The following is a 23,830-nucleotide window of genomic DNA, read 5'->3' as shown; positions in this document are numbered from 1 at the left end:
TTCTTTTCCACCCATTCTCTCCACTTTTCATACATACTCCTCTTTTCTTTCCATTATTTTATCAGCAGACAAATTAAATTTTTAACTTCAAGGATATAACTCTTGCTCTTTTTTGCAGAGGAGTTTTCACTCCACTATCTTGGCCAATTTAATATATATATATATATATATATATATATATATATATATATATATATATATATATATATATATATATATATATATTATATATATATATATATATATATATATATATATATACATATATATATGAATGAGCACATTACCATTCCATATTACACAGGACCATACTCAGATTTTGAACTTGAAAATTTTTTTTCTGTTGTTTGGATTGTTAATGCACCAACTGAATCTAGTTCTGCAGAACTAATTGGAATTGCATGCTGGTAAAAATAAATAAATGAATGAATAAACAAACAATGAAATAGCAGCAACATCAATGATCAGTGGGACTAAGACTTCATCAGTAGATTTTTTTTGTGTGTGTTTATTCATCAGTGAAATGTTGAATTATGTAAGTATGTATTACAAATAAGAGCCAATGCCACAACTGCCCATAATATTTTAGTAATGTAGTATTACTCAATTCTTTTGTGGGTCATAAAAGTCAACATGGATCATCAAATACATTTTTCAGGAAATATGTTGCTGGAATGAATTGCAAACAATGACCAAAGATATTGATGATCTAACTTCCTAAAGCATGCTTATTGTACTGTAATGCATGTTATGTATTTTGGGTCTGTCATCTATTTAGGTAAGAACCACTTGAACAATTTCATAATGTATGACAATACTTTTAGTATTTTACTTTATGAAAGTATAGATTATTTTCTGGATAATAAATCCTTCAACCATCTTTAAAAAAAAGTTAATAGCTGTTTAAATAGACTTCTAAATATGTATTTTTGATGTGAAATGAAGTTTGAAAATGTGTGTGACTTGTGGTAAATGGTTAGATGCCTGCATTTTCATTGGGACTACAAATTGTTATCCTGCTCCTCAAGGAAGCTGGTTTAGCAATGTTTTGTGTTTTTTTTTTATTTGTTGTATGAAATATTTATGCATCCTTGATAATATGAAGAATTAAACAAGAGTGCTGTAATTTTTTAAGAATGTGAAGTGCAGCAGAATGTTGAGTTTTTTCTATTCAGAATGACATTTAGTGTGTCCTGATACTTCAATCCTCTTCATTCTTTTTGTGGATTTGTTTCTTGAGGTGATTTTGGAATTTGTGAATCAGTGGTAATTTGTAACAGGTGAATTTCATTTTAAGGAAACTCATAGGAGAACATGAACAGTCAGGTCATTATGCTTGTTTGAGTTTAACTTAAGGTGCTGAGGGCTTTGTACAAGCCATCACATCTTTCTTGATTAGCCATCTGAACAACCCTTGGACTTGTAGGCAGTGTCTACCATAGATGCCTGGCTTGGATATGAGCAGCCTCTGTGCAAGGCAGCTGTAATCAGTTGATAATCATAAACAATGGATTGCTGATTTTATTGAATTTGTGTATAAGTAAGAGTTGTTGCTTAGCATGGTGAAACTGATGTGATCTCAGTCATCCAGTGATTTAATATTCTGTGTAGCTTTTTTTCCTGATGCACTTGTTAGCAGTGCTTTTGTCATTACTACTCCACCTAATAAGGAGAAACATGTTATTAGATTACAGGCAGTTATATAGTTAAAACTGTTAGGCCTTTCATGTGTGAAAATGTAGCTTTGAAGCATGTAGGCTAGTTTAGGTAACTAAATAGACCAGGTATTGGGTGGTATGCAGTTAGAAAACTAAAAAGAAAAGTTAAACCAGGGAGAGATGTGTGAATAGTTCTTTAAATAAAATTATGTAAGTGGCTAAAGAAAAGGATTGTTGGCATGCAAGGCATGTTAAACTCATTTTTTATCTTCAGTATTCAAGAATTGATGTTGGGATATACATATTAATACATTTTGTGATAATGTATATATTTGTACAGGATTTTTTTATTAAATCTTCATACCAGCACATGAATTTTATTGCATAAATTTGATATATTTTTAGTGTCCATAATAAATAAGCAGTAACTAACTGCTACACTGGCTTCATGTGTATACTGGTATATTGAACTAAGATTGGTCACAGACTGGTTGTTTTCATAGTAAACACCATATCCACTGTACAGTGAAAGGACTTAGCTTCGTTGGTATAGTGAAAGGGCAGTCCACTTGGACTTTACTGATCATTTTGTCCTGACAAGTGCCCGAATGTCAGATAGGTGTTGACTCGCTTTACCTACCATGAGTGTCCTGCCGGAAATTCAGTCCCTATTAAATACTTCCCACTGCCAATTTATCCTGCCTTTAGCTCAATTTCTCTGTGTTTTGATGGATAGCCCAAGGGCACACAGCATTGGTGTCAATGGTAAATAATTGCAGTATATGGCATAGTACCTAGTATGTATAAGCAATAATAAATATGTCTGTACTGTATATCTGGGCAGGGATGATCCCCACATTCTCTCTGAAGAACCTTAGCCTACTATGTGGAGTCTAGTCTGTTCATAGTGCAGGAGACACAGAAACACCAGAAATGGAGGGAGGAAGCCATGTACCGATGTAATGCCTTGGCAGGACAAAGAAACACAAACCAAAGCAGCACTGACCATGGTAAAGTACTGTCCCCTTCACTTCCACGTTCATCACTTAGCATCGACAATGGGTTAATCACTGCTGTGAGCCACCTGCTTCGACTCATATCAGAAACAAATCTCATCAATTCTTCTATCACCCTCTCGCATACTCGTTCAAACTGGGATGTGTCTTGGGTATGAATTGATTCATATGAGGTGGTTCACAACAGCAATTTACACACTGGCAATACTAGATGATGAATGTGAAAGTGAAGGGGACTGCATCCTAAGGTTCAGTCTGTTAAGGCAAGTCCTAGCACGTCAAATACAGATTCAATCCCTGGTCACGTTCACCTCCTTTGTCTATGGTAGGCTAATTTATCACTTTTATAATGGAGAACAGAGTTCTTCGTACAGTTATGACAATGACAGCTTGACAGTGAGATGCTTTTGTGAAGATTTGGTTAAGGGACTGGTAAAACTTAAGTTTGAGCTTATATAGTGTGGTATAATTGAGTCGACCATGAAATAAGCGTTAACCCTCAGGAGAGAGAAAATGCAGATGCAACAATGGCTTTCTAGCATATACTCTAGTAATTTTTGAAAGACCAAAACCATGCTTTCCAGAGACATGCCTTGGACTGTTTTGGATACATACATAAGAACATAAGAAAATAAGGGAAGCTGCCAGAAGCCATGAAGCTTACACATAGTAGTCCCTCTCCTACACGTGTCATATACAGTACAGAGGGTGTTCGAATTACGAGCGGGATATATTCTGGAAGGCTGCTCCTAAGTCGTTTTGCCCTGCTCGTAATTCATCGTAATTTTTCATACACACACACACAAAAAAAAAAGTATCATACTTTCCGCAACGTAATGCTTACTTAATTTGATACTTGATACCATGAGAGAGAGAGAGAGAGAGAGAGAGAGAGAGAGAGAGAGAGAGAGAGAGAGAGAGAGAGAGAGAGAGAGAGAGAGAGAGAGAGCACTTGCATTACGGGTGATGTGATACTACTGAGTAGTGACAGACTTGAGGCTTCTACCAAACGCAAGACTCAAATATGGCAGGTGTATGACCCGGGTTAAAATGAGACGTCTCTCTCTCTCTCTCTCTCTCTCTCTCTCTCTCTCTCTCTCTCTCTCTCTCTCTCTCTCTCTCCTTTTTTTCGGGGGTGTTATACGCACCTTTATTCATATAATCAATTAAGGTGGGTGTTGGAAAGCATAAGACAGGTTTGTTTGCCTATTTGTGAAGTTAAAGTGGGTGTAGCCAAAGTCCTGCAGGTGTAGCCCTGAGCTGAGACGCCCTCTCTCTCATGCACATTTTTTTTTTTCCTTTCTCCCTTTCTTTTTCCTTGGTTATACACGCCTTTATTCATATAATTTATTAAGATGGCTGGCTGAAAGCATAAGACAGGTATGTTTGCCTATTCGTAGACTTAATGTAATGGAGCAAGCTTTCTACACTAAGCAACGCAACCCTCTAGTCACTATGCCTCTCAGAGGCCGCCTGACAGAGGTGCGTGCGCCATGGAATCTGAAGCCAGACTCACTGCGGTGCAGTTAGCAAAGGGAACAATATCGAAAGCACAATTTCATTTTGCAAGTAGACTGCTCATATCTCTGAACATTCACAGCTCGTTACCTCGTAACTTGGATACCCTCTGTATATGTAACCACATATAAATTGAGAAAACAATCATCAATCGAAAAGGAAGAGTCACGTAGTGCCATGACAGGACAAGGAAACACAAACATCACTGGCCGTGAAGTATGTATGTAATGTATGGCGGGTGTGCCAAATCGCTCCAGAGTCTAAAATTTCTCCCAGGTGACACCACTGAGCATGCACACCATATCAAGTAGAGAGAATCAAAACATCATCCAGGTATTTTGTATATATTATGTATTAGCAACTACTTTTGAAGTTTTATTGACAAATTACTATTGTTTCATTGTATGTGAATATGTTAGGATAGGAATGAAGCAAGTAAAACAAAAGTAAAGAGTGATAACAAAGCACCAAAACTTACTTCCTGTGCAAGTGTAAAGTCCCACCACTATGTTTTATATTTATGTATTTTACATATTATGAACGTCTGTATGAAGTTTTATTGACAAATTATTAATGCTCCACTGTTTCTAGAATATGTTATAATCTCTCTCTCTCTCTCTCTCTCTCTCTCGACAAAAGATCACGGATCACACATCGACACGATGGTCATAATGTGTGTACGTGTTCCTCTCTCTCTCTCTCTCTCTCTCTCTCTCTCTCTCTCTCTCTCTCTCTCTCTCTCTCTCTCTCTCGTCTAAAGAGAGAGAGAGAGAGAGAGAGCAACACTGGTATGAATCACGCCTCTGAGAGAGAGAGAGAGAGAGAGAGAGAGAGAGAGAGAGAGAGAGAGAGCACGTCTAGCAACGTAAAAATTATCATATAATTATCTTGTCTGCTGGAGAGAGGACACACACACACACACACACACACACAGACACACACTGTTAGGGTGTTTGAGGGTTGCAAATGCCAGGCCGTCAGACCGAGGTTTGTACACCACCCACGAGGTGACTGACAGACTCAATCTCTGATGATCTTGATCTTGATCTTGATGGTACAGATGGCTCGGGATCACTCTTAAGCCAGGCCTTTGGATCGGCAACTCCTGTAGAAGGGAAATGAAGAAAAACGCACAGCATCCTCTATACTAATTGTTCTTACATCTGGCACGCCACATTCTCTCCAGAAACTCTTTCACCGCCTCAATCATCCTTTCATTCGTCTCTACACAGTCCCAGCAACAACACCATCCACTCCTTTCCTGTCTTCTCCACTCTTTCATTCCTATCATGCCCTAACTCAGTCAGTATCACTTGCATCATCTCATTCCTGTCTCTGGCATACTTCACACACTCCAGCACCACATGTTCCACAGTCTCATCTTCTCCCATGTCACACATCTGGCACACTTTGCTGCGGGACTCAGACCATCTGTAACTTACTCCTATCACATCATAATCCCTCCCTTTTTCTACCAATAACTTCCACTTTCCTTCACTCCAGTTCTTCGTGTTCAGGTAGGCAAGCTGCATCTCTCCTCTCCATTCTCTATCCTATCCCTGCCTACGTCTTCCCAGTGCTGGGCCCACTCTCACATTCCAAGCTACCCATACCTTCCCTATGTTGGACATGTGCTTATGTCACCTGTAGTTCCATATTTCAGTATTCTTGTGACATCTGGCTTTGTCAATGTTATGTGTGTACTGTAGAAAACTCGCTCATAGCCCTGAGTTACGAAACCTTATGAGGCCCTGAAAAATAAATAAATAAATAAAAAAAAAATATATATATATATATATATATATATATATATATATATATATATATATATATATATATATATATATATATATATATATATACACACACACACACACACACACACACACGCACACGCACGCACGCACGCACGCACGCATTCGTATAATTATTTTGAGAGCCCAACAAAACCTGAAACCATAATTTTCCCATGTAAGGCAGGATTAGCAAACTGTAACCTTTTTCCCTGGGATATAGTGCTTCTGAGAATGCCCAATCAATGTTGTCTTCTGCGTTACGTAATAGTCGACACTGGTAGTATATAACTATTCGTTCGACTCTGGACACACGGCTGGGTTCACTGTTCAGCCGATAATTCGTGGCGATGGACAAATGTGGCCTTGGAACGAAATACAGATAGTCCATGATTGTGAAACGAGTCGGAAAATAAAAACTGCTTCCTTACAAGTAAAATTACTAACATTTATTTTTTTTATTTTTTTTCATTCAAATTCGATTTTTTTCCCTCCATTTCAAAATTATCTAGTGGTCAATAGCTGGTGATGATTTTGATTACACGATTGAATATATGCATTGAAAGTTGTACAATACGATTTGCTTCATGAATAATTCATCCATAAATTCATGGCATTAAGTATATATGTTTTGTAATAATAATAATAATAATAATAATAATAATAATAATAATAATAATAATAATAATAATAAAGTTTATCGGCCGGTGTCTGAGTGAATGTGTCTGCAGTATAGACGCTACAAGGGCGGTGGTGATCGTCCAGCACTCCTCCTCTGCTTCTTCTTGTGACCTCTGCTGCTTTGTTAAACTTATATTCTTACTCATTTTCCTGTTTTTTTTTTCCTTTAATTATTTCGCATATTTATTTCCCATACTCTACCTGTACTTTCCTTACTGTATATATATATATATATATATATATATATATATATATATATATATATATATATATATATATATATATATATATATATATATATATATATATATATATATATATATATATATATATATATATATATATATATATATATATATATATAATTTTTTTTTCTTTTACTTCTTTGTTTCCTTTTTTATATTATTACTCGACTTTTTCCCAAAAATACCAATGAAAGTTTGTGCACCACATACTTTTGTTTTTAGTAGATACCAGTGTCACACAGCACCGCCAACACAATTCATACATTACAGTCTCAAGATTCATGCTATTGAAAATATTTTAGAATCTTATCAACATCTTGCGTTATAATTTAGTAGACGAAAAAGAGAAATAAGAGACGAAAGTCCGAAGGGTTACATATACACAATGTCTTTCTTTAAGATGTAAATAATTTCATCACTGTAATATTATTAACGTTTTGTGTAATATATATATATATATATAGAGAGAGAGAGAGAGAGAGAGAGAGAGAGAGAGAGAGAGAGAGAGAGAGAGAGAGAGAGTAAATACAAGCTGAAATCACGTATAATGGCCAAATTTAATCGTAAGCGTTAAAGCAAGAAAATAAATGTACTAATAGAAATATTACACATTATTAAGAGAATCGATAACACAAAAATGTGTTCTAACACCTCAAAGACCCATTATTTCCTTGTAATCATAATATTGCATTTTTTATTGTATAACTGTTGAGATCTAGGAATGGCAATAGTATTATACATCACAAAGGGAATCAATAACCTGCATGTGTGATCCAAGAGGAAGGGAACTCGATCCTATGTCACTGAGACTTTTGAGTCTCCGATGACGAGGCTCTGGAGACATTAGTGGACCTCGAGGAAGGTTTCTTGCAATGGTGAGAGCCGCAGGTCTCTGCTCGTTAAAATTGGTGGCAGGGTGTTATCAGTAGGTTGAGTGCGGCTTGACGTGAAATTGAGAAGAACGGAGTGAAAGTTGGCTACTTGTCTCGAGAGGTGGAAAGGTTAAAGTTCGATCTGTGGTATGGCATTGCAGGGCCAGGTGTTGTGTTGTGGTGTTACAGGTGTTGCTCCTCCGTGTGGTATTTCCCTGCTAAAGTGAGGCACGTGATGGAGAGTTAGAGCTAGTTGACAGTGTGAAGTGACCTGAGGCAGCCCGTTGGATTAAGGACGAAGTGTTGCAATGTATTGTGCGAGCATATGCCACACTGTGTTTATACCATAGCATGTGGCAGTCAGGTGGTTTGTTTTGGTAAGCCAATACCTGATCATGCCTTGTGATGCCTAAATCTGTATATATATGCAGTTTCATACAATACTCCTACTGACCTACCGATAAGACCTGTCACGTGATTCATGACATCTACATCAATCCTATTGCCTACCCTCAAATCCATTAGAAATGTGTGTTTGTCATGGCTCTTGTTTGTGTGGCATATACTGTAGGTGTAGCATTCACCATATGCCTAAGTCTAAGTAATGAGGAATGTTGTTTACTGTGTAATTATGTGATGTGTTTGTTTTGAGATATCCCTTTTTAAGGATTTGTTTGGAGTATTCCCTTACAGTTGTATTTCTTGTCTGAAGGAGTAATGGGTTGCTTTTGTTTTCCAGATTGTTCATTATGAGAAAGACTTTTATCATGTCTCTCTTTTCTTTCTTGTCTTCAGGCTTAGAAGTCTTTTTTAATAATTCTTCACAAAAGAGATTTCTAAGCATTGATGTTATTTTTTAGTTCTTCTGTAGGTTTCTTTTATCTAACTGGTGTTTATTTTAAATGGTGTATTCAAAGTTGGGACAAATGTATATTCTATACATAGTGGCAAAGACTAGTCCAGTGTTATAAGGTTCTTTTGACTAAACTTAACATACTGATTGCTTTGGGTATGATTTTATTAATGTTTATATATATATATATATATATATATATATATATATATATATATATATATATATATATATATATATATATATATATATGTGTATAAAGAACATTCCAAGATATTTTTCTAATGTTAACTTTTCAGTATTGCTATTCTTTTAGCTTATTTAGGAGCCTATTGTTTCTTAATGTCTTTTGATTGTACAGGAAGCTTTGGGACCTAGTGGAAAAATGGGCATTTTGAGTAGGGTATACAGATGAAAAGAACTACTTGACACTAATAACAGAATGGCTCTGGCCATACAAATCTGTTGTGCATTGCACAGGACTGCTACTCTTTAATTGTAGTCTGCACTCACTCTATCTTTCCATCTTTTAAGTGGCCTTCCTCTCCTCTAATGACCAGTTTCACTGGTCACTTTCTTTACAAACTCTTCACTCATCATTTTCTCATTACTTATGACCATACCATCTCATCTTAAAATCATGCATCTCTTCTTTCCTCTCAGAAACCATCATCTTACTTTCCCACTGTTTACCTTCAGTTTCCATCTTATATACTACCCTATGGAATTTATGTACAGCCTCTGAAGCTCTCTTTCAGTATGCTAGGAAGTTGCCATCTATAAGCAAATATGCTATTATACCTCACTCCTCTACTCTATTTTAACTTTGTATCAGCATCTACTTCAGCTTTCATTTCCCTCATAGCCTATACCCATCCATGAAAATATTAAACCATCCCAGAAACATTACACATCACTGTCTCACTTGTGCTTCTATGGTGAAAGTTTCTCCAAGTTCTTCCTCCATCCTTATATAAGCACTTATCATAATTCCTTCCAACAATCATCCTTCTACATCATGAATTTTAATATGCTAAAAAAGCTTACCAATCCATCTTGTCAAATGCTTTTTCTAGGTACATGAATGCTTCATGCATTTTTTCCATTGTTTCTAAAGTACTCTTCTAATATAGTTTTAATTGCATAAATCTGATCTACACAACCTTTTTCTTTACTAAATAGCCCCGGCTCCTTACTGACCTTCACTTCAGTCACTTACCTCAGTCTCTCAGTGAAGATTCTCCTTTAGACTTGACACTCATTCCCACAACCTTTACTTTTATATAGAAATAAAGTAACTATCTTTATTCTCCTGTACTTCTTGCCTCCTTGCCAGATCATACTCTAGAACCATCCAATCCACTACTTCTTACCTCTTTGCCGGTTCATGCACTAGAAGCAACCAATCCATTACCATTTAACTACCACATATTAACATTTCCACAATTAGTCCATCCCTGCTTGTAGCTTTGCCAAAGTATTGCTTTCTTTATTGTCTTTCTACCAATTCCTCTCTGCACAGATGCTTGCTCTTCATCTGCTTCAGTACCCATATTAGACACTATTGCTTCACCACTCATTTATTCATTGAATGGTTAAAATTTTTTTTTTTTTTCAAGGACCTTTCACCTTGCTACCTACAAGAACTCTATTATCTTTCTTCATTTTCATACTCCTATACTCCTCTGCCTCCCTCTTTCTTAATTTTTTTCTCCAAAAAATAACTTATTATTCTCATTGAACTTTTCATTCAGCTTCTTAGAAAACTACTCTTCAATTATTTTCTCTTATTAGTTCCTTGAGTTAACTATTTCAAAATTTATACTTTTCTCCTCACATTGATTTCTTCTGACTCATTTTTGTTGCAGCATGTCTTCACATGGTCTCCTCTTTTCTTTTATGTGTTTTTCAATCTCAGCTAACCATGCCTGCCCTTACTTGTTCTCCCAAGCTTTCAACACCTGTTTTTTTTTTTTTTTTTTTCTAATACATTATTTACTCTTGATCACTTTCCAATTGGCATCCTAGCATCTCTCAGTTTTTCACATACCTTCTCATATTCCTCTCTATTTTTTTCTGTCCAATTTTTCATTAGCAACTGTTGTACTGACTTTCTATGTAACCATTTGTAACATGCTGTCATTTATCCTGTATTTTCATCTTAATTACAACATAGTGATCTGACCTTTCAAACATCCCATTCACTACCTTGGCAACTAACACATCTTTCCTTAATTGCTTATCCACTGCTGCATCGTCAGTTAGAGTCTTCTGTTCACAGCTCTCATATCTCTTTTTCTATGACCACATATGGATAATTTTACATTGAAAGAAAGTATTTGCTAGGAACAAACCCTCTTTTCACACATTTTTCTTTCTAATTCTATTCCTCAATACTTCATTCCATGTCTCCTTTGGCTTGGTATAATACATCCTTTAGGACAGATGCATAAGTTCATTGATTATAACTTTTGGTGACAGAATATTCAGATACTGTAATCTGAACTCAGCTTAAGAGCCATTTATTCCTCTCTCAGATGACTCATGTGGAGTGACCAGCAGCATCAAGTGTTGGTGAGAGGTGCTGTCAGCTACCAGCAGGGATGGATGCCACAACAAACAACCATAAAATGCCCAAGCAGAAAAAGAAAGGGAAGCCTCCACCCCCTCCTGGATCTGAGTCAGTAAGTAGAACTTTGTACTATTGCTTTCAGCACCTGAGAACTTGAGGAGGAATAACACAAAACATTGCAGAGTAACTTTATTTATTTATTTTTTTATTGACAATAAAAAATGTACAGTTGTAGAATTCTGCTAATCTGAGCTGCTGTAAACTTAAGAACTTCAGCTACTTAAGTGATACATGGCTTGCTGTGGGCCACATTTGTTTGGATGATTCATCTGTCTTTAATTTGGATTCACTAGTATTGGGGAACTTGTTTCACTAATTATGATAACATGGATGTTTATTTTCTGGATTTTTTGGCTAGCTAATGAGTGTTAATCTCATCCTTAATTGTGAATCTTGCTGCAAATACTAGAACATTATTCAAGAAAATCGACATAAGTTTGCAAAATTTGAAAAAAAAAAACAAGACCACTATACCTTCTACTACTATATTGCCTCATATGAGTGTGTTCCTACTTAAATTGACTCAATCAAGGGTTTAAACACAACACACAGTACATTGAAATACCGAGCAGTTGATCTGGAAGCTCAAATAAATTTGAGGTTCAGGAGAAAGGCACTGTGTCAAGGATTGGACCTGAGACTCTTGAGCATGAAAGCTCAGCACAATACTGATTGAGCAATAGGTGTACCCTCTCCTTGAGTGGTATTGTAAGGCTTCCATGTTTGGATCATTACATGACTTTCCTTCTATTCATAGGTCAATTGGTTGGGATTTCAGAAGTTTTCCTTTTCCAGTTGTGTTAGACACTGGCAGTGTAACTGAGTTCAAGTGGGTTCATGATACCTCTGTCTGAGATGACATCACACTGCTACCTCCCACTTTAACACCTCAAACTAGGACATAATCACAACACACTCAGTACATTGAGTACATACTAAGCAATTATTTTGGAAGGTCAAACAAATCTGAGCTTCAGGAGAAAGGTGCAATATTGAAGATAGAATATGAGACTCTTAGCACAAAAAAACAAGCATATATGAATATGAGACACTTAGCATGAAAACCAAGCATATAACCAGTGAAGCAATAGGAATATGGGATTTTTATGTTATTATTATTCTATATCACATACTTGTTAAAGTTTTCACTGCACTACAACTTGCTCAACAAAGCATCATCAGTTGCATCCCTTATTTTTCTTTGTGTCATGCTTTTCATTGTTACAGTATCATCATTGCATTATTATTGGATTCATTTGTGACATTCTCACCTAGGATGGTCATTGTTATCCTTGCAGTAATCCAGTGCAGCATGTATGGCCCCCATCAGTTGTTATGTGGAAACATATATTGTAAAGGGAGAGGAAATACAAGAGACTTAAACAAAGTGATGGAAAGATCACTCATCAGAGTTATTATATGGGAACATGTAAAGGGAGAGGAAATACAAGAGGCTGTGAGGGAAATAAGGAAAGGTAAAGCTGTAGGTTTGGATGGATGTGCTGTAGAGTGAAGAGTGATGGGGAGAGCCATATATTGTGGTTGGTAAGATTATTAAATGTGTACTTTATTGCTGGCAAGGCACCAGAAGATTGGAAAAATGCATGTGTGGTTCCCTTATATAAAGGTAAAGGGGATAAATGGAAATGCTCAAACTTTAGGGGCATCAATCTGCTCAGTGTGATAGGACAGGTGTGTGGTTGGATGCTGATAAGGAGAATCAGAGAATCAGAGACAGAAAATGTCATCTAAGTGGATGGGAAGAGGTTGTATAACCAAGTTATTAAAGTAAGGCAATTGTGTGAAGATTTTTTGGGGGTATTCATGGACTTGGAGAAAGTGTATGATAGAATTGACAGGAAAGGACTTTAGAATATTCTGAAAGTATACAGAGTTGGAGGCAGGCTGTTGGAAGGAGTGAAAAGTTTCTGTGAATAGCAGGACATGTGAGAGTTGGTGATGATGTGAGTAAGTTCTTGCCAGTCAGAGTAGATTACACATCAGGGTTGTGTAATGTCACTGTGGTATGATATGGTAAAGGAAATAAACATGAAGGTGTTAGAAAGAGGCTGGAGTTCGATCAGTGGGAAGGAAAGAGTATGGGATCTAAGTCACCTACTATTTGCTGATGATACAGCTGTGGTGGATGACTCAAAGAAGTTAAAAAGAGTGGTAAAGGAGATGAATGTAAGATTGAATGGAGAACAGCTGGAAGAGATAGATTATTTCAAGTTTTTGGGATGAAAAGTGGATAGAAGAATTGAAACAGGTGAAGCACAGGGTGAAAGAAGCTAGAAAAGTACTTGATGGACTGAGAAAGACCTTCAGACATAGGACACTGGGTATGAATGAGGGAATAGTTTTGCCTACTATGCTATATGGTACTGAAAGATGAAACATGGGAGTAGTAGAAAAGAAACAGTTAAATTTAGTGGAAACAAAATGTTTGAGGAGTATGCGTGTAGTAATATAGAGAGAGAGAGAGAATATGAAATGAGGAGGAAAGAAAAACTGGTGTTTTGAGTGTTGGCTGGACAGACAGATCAGTGTGTGTTAAGATGGTTTAGGCATGTGGAGAAAATGGAGGACAGGAAACTAGTAAAGAGAATAATGCTGTCAGATGTGCACTGTGAAAGGCAGCAACCAAAAGCATTTGTCTGTGATAGAGATGACCAGAGAGCAACAGTGGTGAGAGCACAAAAATGATTCGTTGATCTCTTGGAGGGGTGTGAGTGCACTTGGTGGGGCCCTTTGGTATATGGACTTAGCCAGAATGCAGGGCATAACGTAGGAAATACCTTGCATCTGCTGTGGTCCCATGATTGGAGTAGGTGCAGTGTAGGGAACAGTCATTATGAACAGACAGAGGTAAACCAGTGTATACTGTCTGGTCTTGCTTTGGATGTGTGTGGCCACCTGTGCTTTGCCTGGACTCCTTGGTGTCGTTCACTGGGCCATGAGATTGTCACTGGGGACTGACAGGGTAAATAGTGTCAATGATGTGGGTAAGCATATCTTGTTAACTTCCACAGAGAGGACAAAGCTAAGATCTTCTATGAGATCATGATTGTAATAGCTTTACTGTCTTTTTTCTCATATACAAATATGAAGAAAAGCTAATGTGTTTTCTAATGAAGGGTGTTATAGTTGTTCTACATGCCTGAATATAACATCCATATATAGACTTGTTTAGGCAAATTGAAACATCTCATAGATTACTAATACAGTAATCTCTCAATGATCTGGCACATAGCAGCCAAGACCTTGCTGGATAATATCAAAAGCCAGATAATGTGTCATTACTCTTCTAGACTTCCTGGTGCCTATGAACCCTGCAAAAATTATATTATGTACAGATAATAAGGATGATAATAGTAATAATAATGGCTAGAACAGTATAACTATGTATGGTGCCTTGCCCAGGTCACCTCATGTGGGATTGTTGGCTTGCTAGATAGACAGCGATAGATATTATCATTATTATTATTATTATTATTATTATTATTATTATTATTATTATTATACTATGTATGGGATATTTCATCAAGTCTTTAGTTGAATCCACAATCTAAATGAACATATGAATAACAATTCCAAAGTAATTTTTTGTATTTAACATGTTCGTATGTATGAATTACATTTTTTTTATATCCTTAATAATATGAATTAGCATTGTCTTTTCATTCAGCATTCTCCTCTTTTTAGATTCTCTCTCTCAGTTGCCTGTTTGCCTCAGTAAGTTTTGACCTGATGGATGGTCAGCTATTTTCTGTACTCAGATTCAGTTATATCACATGTCTAGCTGCCAAGAATTATGCACCACACTTACAGGCATTGACACTTATCCTGCACAATATTTTCCTGAGTTACAGTACCACTAAGTTCTTATTTCATTCATTGTGTAATGGAGAAAATCCTCATTAAGTTAAAAGTTGGTATGTGATAGACAGAGAAGTGTGTCTCTGAAACTTTTTCTTCATCAGCAGGCATGTCTTGTAGTATTGCAGAAGTTAAGACATTAGCTTTTCCATTTGGCATTGCTTCTGTGTTGTATAGTATTGGTGTTACAAGCATATCTTATTAGCTTCCACAGAGAGAACAAAGCTAATATCTTCTATAAGATCATGATTGTAATAGCTTTACAATTTCTCATATACAAATATGAAGAAAAGCTAAGATCTTCTGTGAGATCACGATTGTAATAGCTTTACTGTCTTCTTTCTCTTATACAAATATGAAGAAAAGCTAATGTGTTTTCTAATGAAGGGTGTTATAGTTCTACATGCCTGAATAGGACATCTATGCATAGACTTGTTTAGGCAAATTGAAACATCTCATAGATTACTTATACAATAATCTCTCAATGATCTGGCACATAGCAGCCAAGACCTTGCTGGATAACATCAAAAGCCAGATAATGTGTCATTACTCTCCTAGACACCCTAGCACCCATGAATCCAGCAAAAATTATATTATGTACAGGTAAAAAGGATGATAATAGTAATAATAATGGCTAGAACAGTGTAACTAGCAGTATTAAAAACATGAAGACTAGGTTAGGATTGTTACTGTACTATGGGACCATGACATCATTGTGATTCCCACAACTCATTCTTTATGAGTTGAATGCATACTGCATCATCTGGTAAAAAAAGATACATAGTGTATCTCGCATCAAAATAAGCGCTGGAATTTTTATTGAATAATGCATGTTTTAGTACAGCCAAATTTCTGGTGCTGAGTAACATCGCACAATGATCAATAGGATGAAGGATATTTGAGAGATTACTGTGGACTGTATTGGTTTATCACTGACATTTTTATATATATAGTATGTACTGGTGAAAAGTCTTGGCATGAACCTTACTCCACCAAGAAATGTTGCCAGTTCAGTATACATTAGGCCATCATAGCATCTCTGATCTTGTAGTAAGTCTTGGTGACATTGGGACAGGTAGAGGAAGAGTGGGAACCCATGGCATGAGTCAGTGAGGGTTCACTTGTCCATAGGCTGGTGTTCTGAGGAGATTAAGAATTCTACTTTGCTGTCATATGTAACATTTTTCTTTGGCCCAGCATTCACTCTTTTTCACCCTGTGGAACAATTGAAGGAGTTGAAGGAAACTGACCTGGCAGCTATAGCAATATTCTACTGCTATGGAAAGTCAAGTAGGGAAATAAGTGAGGAAATCAGTGTTTCAAGTAGAATGTTGGACAAAGCATTTTATTTTTGTGATGTGGGCACTTTAGGTTACACACAGTTCTAGTAATTTACCCAGCAACTTAAGGTTCTTTTATACAATTACCATGATGTTATATGTGGATCATTTTCCACTTGCCATTGTACAAGCCTCAGTTTTTAAGAAACCAAATGTAGTCTTTCAGGAGTTTTTTTTTCAATTAGGGGATTTTTAGATGCTGGTGTCACAAAAATGTTTTTTTTCGTGCGTTTCAGTATCATAAAACATCGGTTTCCTGACTTATTTCTTTATTTGACCTTCCACAGCAGTTGAGTATTGCTATGGTTGTCAGGCCAGCTTCCTTCAATTTCTTTCCACCACCCATTGTTCCTCAGGGTTGAAAAGAGTGAATGCAGGTACAAAGGAAAAAAGCTTAGTATGGCAGTGAAGTGGAATCCCTAATATTCTAAGAACACCAGCCCACAGAGTCATACCGCTGGAATCCCCACTCTCCCCCGTATCTGTCTCAAGGTCACCAAAACATAATGTCAGATGGTCTATGTATACCCATCTGGCAGTATTTCTTGACAGAGAAGTGTTCACACCAAGACTTTGCAACAGTACTGTATACAGTCAAGATTGCTATAATGCCCATTTTCACTGTGTTTCATGTATAATGTGGTAAGCAAAAAAATAATAATAATGGTAATAAATAAATAAATAAAATCCTTATTATGCTGGCCAAGTCAATACAGTGTGAATTAGGACAATGTAGGTCTTGACATATTAATGCTCTGAGCCACAGCCTTCCTTTTCCAGTTAGGTACTTGTGACTCAGTGCCATCCTTCACTTTCTAGCACTCTACTATGCTGAGGTTGCTGCAGCCTGCCAAATTGTTTATCACACAGGAGAAATTTTCCATAAATCTCTAGTCACAAAATTAAGGATTTTAGTATATGGGGACCTACTATAGTAGTCTTCTTATCATACTTGCCTCATGCTCTCTTGTATAAAAGTCTCAGCTGATGTATTTCCACAACAACAAATATGGCTGACGTCTTTCCACATCCCAGTCTTCCCTCAAGGTACTTTGGTCCTACTGCCACATAATTTACTGAAGTAAAGAAAAAAGAAAATGTGGAGGCAGAAATGTCTTGTGAGAAGAGAGAAGCACAGCGAATCAGCTGATGCAGGAGCTGTGTCTCAAGGACAAAGAAAGCTACAAATAGTGGATAAGAGTCAGCAAGCATCAGTTTCATGAAATAATGAGCCTTGTGCAACCAACATTAGCCAAGAAAGACTCAAGGCTGCTTTGGGATCCAGCATCGGATGATTTGTTTATGTTGCTCCTGCTGCAGATTATTATTATTTGTTTATATTTGTCATGGATGTTAATGAGATGTCTAAGTAAAATATGGTGTTTAGGCTGAAGCACAGTAAATTTTTGGGTGGAATTGTGGGAGTAGATATTCTCAACTCCTGACTCCCATGGGATATATTATTTGTGTTAAATATTTTCTTGGAGCGAGATTAAAACCTGCAAAGCCTTGTGCATGTTATAGCAATCTAGACTCTCTCTCTCTCTCTCTCTCTCTCTCTCTCTCTCTCTCTCTCTCTCTCTCTCTCTCTCTCTCTCTCTCTCTCTCTCTCTCTCTCTCTCTCTCTCTCTCTCTCTCTCTCTCTCTCTCCTCTCTCTCTCTCTCTCTCTCTCTCTCTCTCTCTCTCTCTCTCTCTCTCTCTCTCTCTCTCTCTCTCTCAAAAGATGTTAGCATTCCTTAGATAGTGGATGTGTGTTTACCAGTGTTTCAAGTACCTAATAATGTGTAAGGTTTAGGTTACATGTTAGCATTTGATTGTGTTATAGAAACATACTTTGAATATTGATCATTTACTGATATTAATGCTTTCAGTAATATTTACTACCTGGTATTGTTTAAACTTTGAAACATCAGTGGTTTTCAACAACACATACCACACATAACTATATGTACCTCTATACCTCTGTGGTGTGTAATAGAAATTTTTAGTGGATCACAAGAATTTGTACATTACTGTCCAGCAAAGTTACAAATATAAAGTACTTTTCAAGGTTTTGAATTACAAATAGAATTAAGTGTATCATTTGCATTATGCTGATGGTGTAATGGTAGAAAAAATATGATTGCTAATTTCCCAGTTCCAAAATAAAGAAATAAAAGTAATAAGTTTGCTTTGAACATAGACACTTAAACACTTATACACAGATGGCCATGAACATGATTGGACTCTCCATCCACTTATGTGGTTACTGCCCTTGTACCATCCCTTCACAATTACAAGTACAAAGAACTGGTGTAATTTTACAGTCTATGAGTAATTAAATTTCTGTTCTATTTTATCACTTGATCCTGCTGCATGGAGGTTTCCAGTGCCAGAAAATGTGGTTTTAGAAAGCATCATTAACTAAGTCATGTATGGTAGATACATAATTGTGCTCTCCAATATTTAGATATAAAAGTAAGTATGTATGCATTTAGAAGAATTAAGCATGCTATTTTTGGATAATGATGTTTAAAAATATGATATTGTAGGTAACTTTGACATGCTTTAGGTGGGAGTGTGCAAGGGGTACATGAGAAACTTAAAAATAAAACTATTTGCTCATATATATATATATATATATATATATATATATATATATATATATATATATATATATATATATATATATATATATATATATATACACACACACACACACACACACACACACACACACACACACACACACACACACACACACACACACACACACACACACACACACACACACACACACACACACACACACACACACTCTCTCTCTCTCTCTCTCTCTCTCTCTCTCTCTCTCTCTCTCTCTCTCTCTCTCTCTCTCTCTCTCTCTCTCTCTCTCTCTCTCTCTCTCTCTCTCTCTCTCTCTCTCTCTCATTTTCTTTTTAAAATGCAGGTATCAAAATACTGATAAGAAGGCAAGTAACATTTCATGATAATTTCTCATTAAGGTTAAGTGTTCAACTGTGTTGCAGGACCAGAGCATTGACACAAACAGTCTCTCAGCTGAATCCCAGGAGGCCGGCCGTTCACCCAGCTCTTCCCATAAAATCAGTAAGAACTTTATTGCTACTTTTCATTATTATTTCATTTTATGTAATCTTTTAAAGTTATTTTTAGTCTTTATAATTTGGTTCTGAAAACATGACCTTTTTTACACTGCAGTGTGAGATGTTGAGCCCAAATGTGTGAATTATGTTCAAAATATCTTGACCTTAGCATGGAAAAAAAAATTAACTTACCTTTCAGGTTCCCATTCCAGTTATCTTTAAAGTCGGTCCCTTGTGACTTCATACATTCAGCTCAGTGGTTCATTCACTGCTAGAAACTGTTAGGGAAGACTTGTTTTGAAATGGTAATCTGGTGCACCAGTACATTTTATTCTCTTAAATTAAAAATTAGTACATTATGAAAATTAATGCATTAGTAAGTGCATTAGGTTCTTCAAGCATCAAACTCTATCAGAAGAAAATGTTCAGTCTTGAAATTCATGGTTTATGACATCAAAAATTCTGTGTGCCAAGAAATTCATGGTTTATGACATCAAAAATTCTGTGTGCCAAATCTTGCCTCTTTGGAGCAATGATATCTCATAAAACACTTAAAACATTTTAAGTTTTTATCAGTTCTACATACTGAAAGCAAGTTCACTGTTAAATCAAGAAAAGTTTGAGAAAAATAAATAAATATAAAAATAAAAACAAAAAAGACAGAGGCAAGAAAAAATATCATCTGAAATATAAGGTTCATGTTTTGTTTTTTTTCACAATTTATTTAATGTGAAAAAGATTTTATTAATAAGCACAAAATCTGCTTTTATAAATCAGGACTAAGGAAAAATTATTTTCATAATTTTGATTTCAGCATTTTTAAATCTTTGATTTATTGTATTCATTCATACTTTAAAACCTTATTGTTGTTTGTATAACATTTTTTCAATAAACTATTTCCCTTATTTTTCATAAAATTCAAAATGACAGCAGCTAGAGCAATTTTGTTGGCCTTAATATAGTTTGTTATTCTGATACTAATTCATCTAATTTCAGCAAGTAAAAAAGGAGAATGGGAGATCTTGGAAGGACTCAAAGAAGGACAGAGGTTTGATTTAATCCCACGGAAATTTGAAGGATTTTTGCTCAAGCGTCGCAAGTGGCCCCTGAAGGGATGGCACAAGGTAAGAAGTGTGGCATAAGAGTGAGATGTTTCATGTACCATCATTTTCAGAAAAGTAGGCTCAAATTATGTAAATATAACTATATATTTCAGTAGAAGATGGCAGCAGGAAATCATTTGTCATTTGCAACTTTGTATTTTTATAAATCCAGTGCCTAAGAAGCTAATTTTAGTCTCTATTTCTTCTAGGCAGATTTATGATTTTAGAATGCCAAGCAAGTTTCACAAACATATGATATTTTTTCTTCCAGAGGTATTTTGTGCTAGATCAGAGTGTACTGACTTATGCCAAGTCTATCGGGGACTTGATGCGTGGCAAGATCTTAGGCAGGATGGACATTGGTATGTCAGTTATATCCACAAAAGCTCGGCGTCGCCGCATTGATATTGATGCTGATACCTTGATCTTCCACTTAAAGGTAAGTTACAATATTCTGGCAGCTAGCAGCTTTGTAGATTCCCAATTTTTTGTGAAATACCTGAGTTAGGTATTATTTTTATATTTGATCTTTTGATATTTTATTTGTACATTATACATAATGAAAAAGTTTTCTATGCATTGCAAAAATAATATATTTTACATAACAATATATGCATTTCAGTGTAAGTCAAGAGAAGTGTACCTGCAATGGGTGGAACAACTTAAGCAACACCGACTTCACAAGCAGCATCAGATCTTGTACAGCAAAGACCAGAATAAATTAACATCTCCCACTTCACCCTCTGATGACTCTCCGACAGGTGGGAACTCCTACCTGGTTACTTCATTATCTTATCATTTCCCATAAATCCTTAAACTGTCCTGGTATCTCAAAAGGCCTCTCAAAAGGCCTGTAAATGAACAGTCTTAATTTTGAGGCTTTTATGTTCATTGATGTAGGGTTCAAAATGGACAGTGCTTTGTATTTTGACATGCCCTTGAGGATATTTTGCTGGTATGCACACAGAACCTCAGTATATGGTAATATTTTTGTCTTTATTTTTGTTGTAAAACCTTCAAGCTTTTACACCTAAAATGTAGGTATATAGGGCAGTGTATTCTTTTTTTTATTGCACATGTGTGCAATTAAAATATTTATATAAAGAATTAAAAATATATAATTAGCTAAGTGTTTTCTGCATTTTCTTGTTACATGTCAATATACTTCTACTTGTCATTTTAGTCACCTTTTTATAATACAGAAGACACAAAACATTGCTACTCTCTCTCTCTCTTCCTCTCTTCTCTCTCTCTCTCTCTCTCTCTCTCTCTCTCTCTCTCTCTCTCTCTCTCTCTCTCTCTCTCTCTCTCTCTCTCTCTCTCTCTCATCTCTCTCTCTCAAATATATGAATTGTTTTCCCTTTGGCTGCACCAGACTCACTAGTGCCAGGAGGGGAGGGCATCACTACCAGGATCATTTGCCAAGTTCCCACCCAGGCACCATAGGCAGAGAAACAAAGACCAACACTGCCACCAGCCTCACAGGAAGCTGCTGCAGGGTACTGACAATTTGCTGCAAATATAGTTGTAGCTCCTTGTGCCATTAATTTCATATTCATCAGTTACCTTCCTCTTTTCGGTTATATCATTGATGTAATGAGGCTTATAATAATAATAATAATAATAATAATAATAATAATAATAACAGCAACATTAATAATAATGATTAATAGAAAAAGAGGATTGTAATTTGATTGAATTTTAAATCAAGAATAGCATAATCCATATATATGAGAGTTAGCCATAATTAATCTAACATGTAGACCTTATTTCAAACGCTTGCAAAAATTTGATACCCTCAGGACGTATACATAAGTGACATCTAGCATAACCTTCTTTTCTATATAGATTATCTTTTCCTCACAGATACAAGATAGAACTCAGAAAGAAGTGAAATGTGTATTAGTAATAGTCAAATTAAATTAAATACAGAGAAAGAACTGAAATTGAGGCACTCTTGTGGAAGTGAGGCAAGCGACACACTCAAGAAAACGAGAAAAATTTGATAGGAAATTGGTGATAATTTCTTATTTTTGCCATAAATCAAAACCAGAGCAGAAGTGAGGCAAGCAACAATCACAAGAAAACAGGGCACTGTGTTAATTTGGATGGTCAGTTGTGTATCATGGATGCTTCTGCCTTGAATGAACTCCAGAGCGGAAGTTCAGCAGTGATGCAGTCCCCTTTCTCTCTCTCTCTCTCTCTCTCTCTCTCTCTCTCTCTCTCTCTCTCTCTCTCTCTCTCTCTCTCTCTCTCTCTCTCTCTCTCTCTCTCTCTCTCTCTCTCTCTCTCTCTCTCTCTCTCTCTCTCTCTCTCTCTCTCTCTCTCTCTCTCTCTCTCTCTCTCTCTCTCTCTCTCTCTCTAGTTCACAACCAGTATTGATCATGATATGAAATAGAAAAAAATAATTCATTCTACTTAAGTTGCTTATTTTAAAACTTAAACGTAATATTGTCTTCTATTATTTCATATAATTCTTCACCTCAAAATAGGGAATGAACATACATGCACATATGTATTCTTTTACTATATTATGCTGCTCTTTTGTCAAGCTTTTCCTCCACCTTCTTTCTTTTCCTAACCTTGCAAATACTACAGGGTAAGGTAAAGCTTTCATTATTTCCTAAAAGACTCTCCACCATATAATATATATATATATATATATATATATATATATATATATATATATATATATATATATATATATATATATATATATATATATATATATATATATATATATTGCAAAAAAGAGAAGAGTAGGGCCTGGTAATGAGAGAGAGTATTGGAGGGAGAGGAAGCCTTGCCTTGTAGATGAGGGGGAGGTAGAGTGGGTTTGGTCTGCTCACTGATTGGCTGGACAAGTCACATAACCTTGAGTTGCTGTGAGTTGATTGGTTCATTACCCTTCTTGGTGTTTTGCATCACTCCTGCCCGGAGTTTGATCCTATTGTTATTTTTGCACTTCTTCCTAAGAATTTGTATTAAAGAATTGACCTTAATGCCACAGATTCCTGAAATTTTAGTCTATGAATAGTTGATCAATATGAGGTAGGTGGTATCACAAAATTGGACACCCATGTTATTTGCCTTACTTCAGCAGGGAGTGCCATAATTGCCATTTGGTCTCATTTTATTGAAGTAGAATTTTTTGTC

The 23,830-nt window shown here is 36.0% G+C and overlaps 1 protein-coding gene across 3 annotated transcripts; it reads left to right on the top strand.

Annotated features, from left to right (window-relative positions):
- The first annotated feature begins 4,132 nt into the window (after positions 1 to 4,132).
- LOC135101509 (oxysterol-binding protein-related protein 6-like) lies at positions 4,133 to 22,172 on the top strand. 3 transcript variants are annotated; one of them, XM_064005578.1, is made up of 7 exons: positions 4,133 to 4,525; positions 11,174 to 11,320; positions 19,497 to 19,575; positions 20,568 to 20,695; positions 20,946 to 21,113; positions 21,297 to 21,435; positions 22,050 to 22,172. In XM_064005578.1, exons 2-7 carry the CDS (start codon positions 11,240 to 11,242, stop codon positions 22,118 to 22,120), a joined length of 666 nt encoding a protein of 221 aa, XP_063861648.1. In that variant the 5' UTR covers positions 4,133 to 4,525; positions 11,174 to 11,239; the 3' UTR covers positions 22,121 to 22,172. The 3 variants fall into 3 exon arrangements, with proteins under 3 accessions (XP_063861648.1, XP_063861646.1, XP_063861647.1); XM_064005576.1 differs by lacking the exon at positions 4,133 to 4,525 and adding an exon at positions 7,648 to 7,786; XM_064005577.1 differs by lacking the exon at positions 4,133 to 4,525 and adding an exon at positions 7,917 to 8,160.
- The last annotated feature ends 1,658 nt before the right edge of the window (positions 22,173 to 23,830 follow it).

Source organism: Scylla paramamosain, chromosome 6 (assembly GCF_035594125.1).
Source record: "Scylla paramamosain isolate STU-SP2022 chromosome 6, ASM3559412v1, whole genome shotgun sequence".
Classification (NCBI taxonomy): Eukaryota; Metazoa; Arthropoda; class Malacostraca; order Decapoda; family Portunidae; genus Scylla; species Scylla paramamosain.
This window is presented reverse-complemented; position numbering and strand designations above follow the sequence as displayed.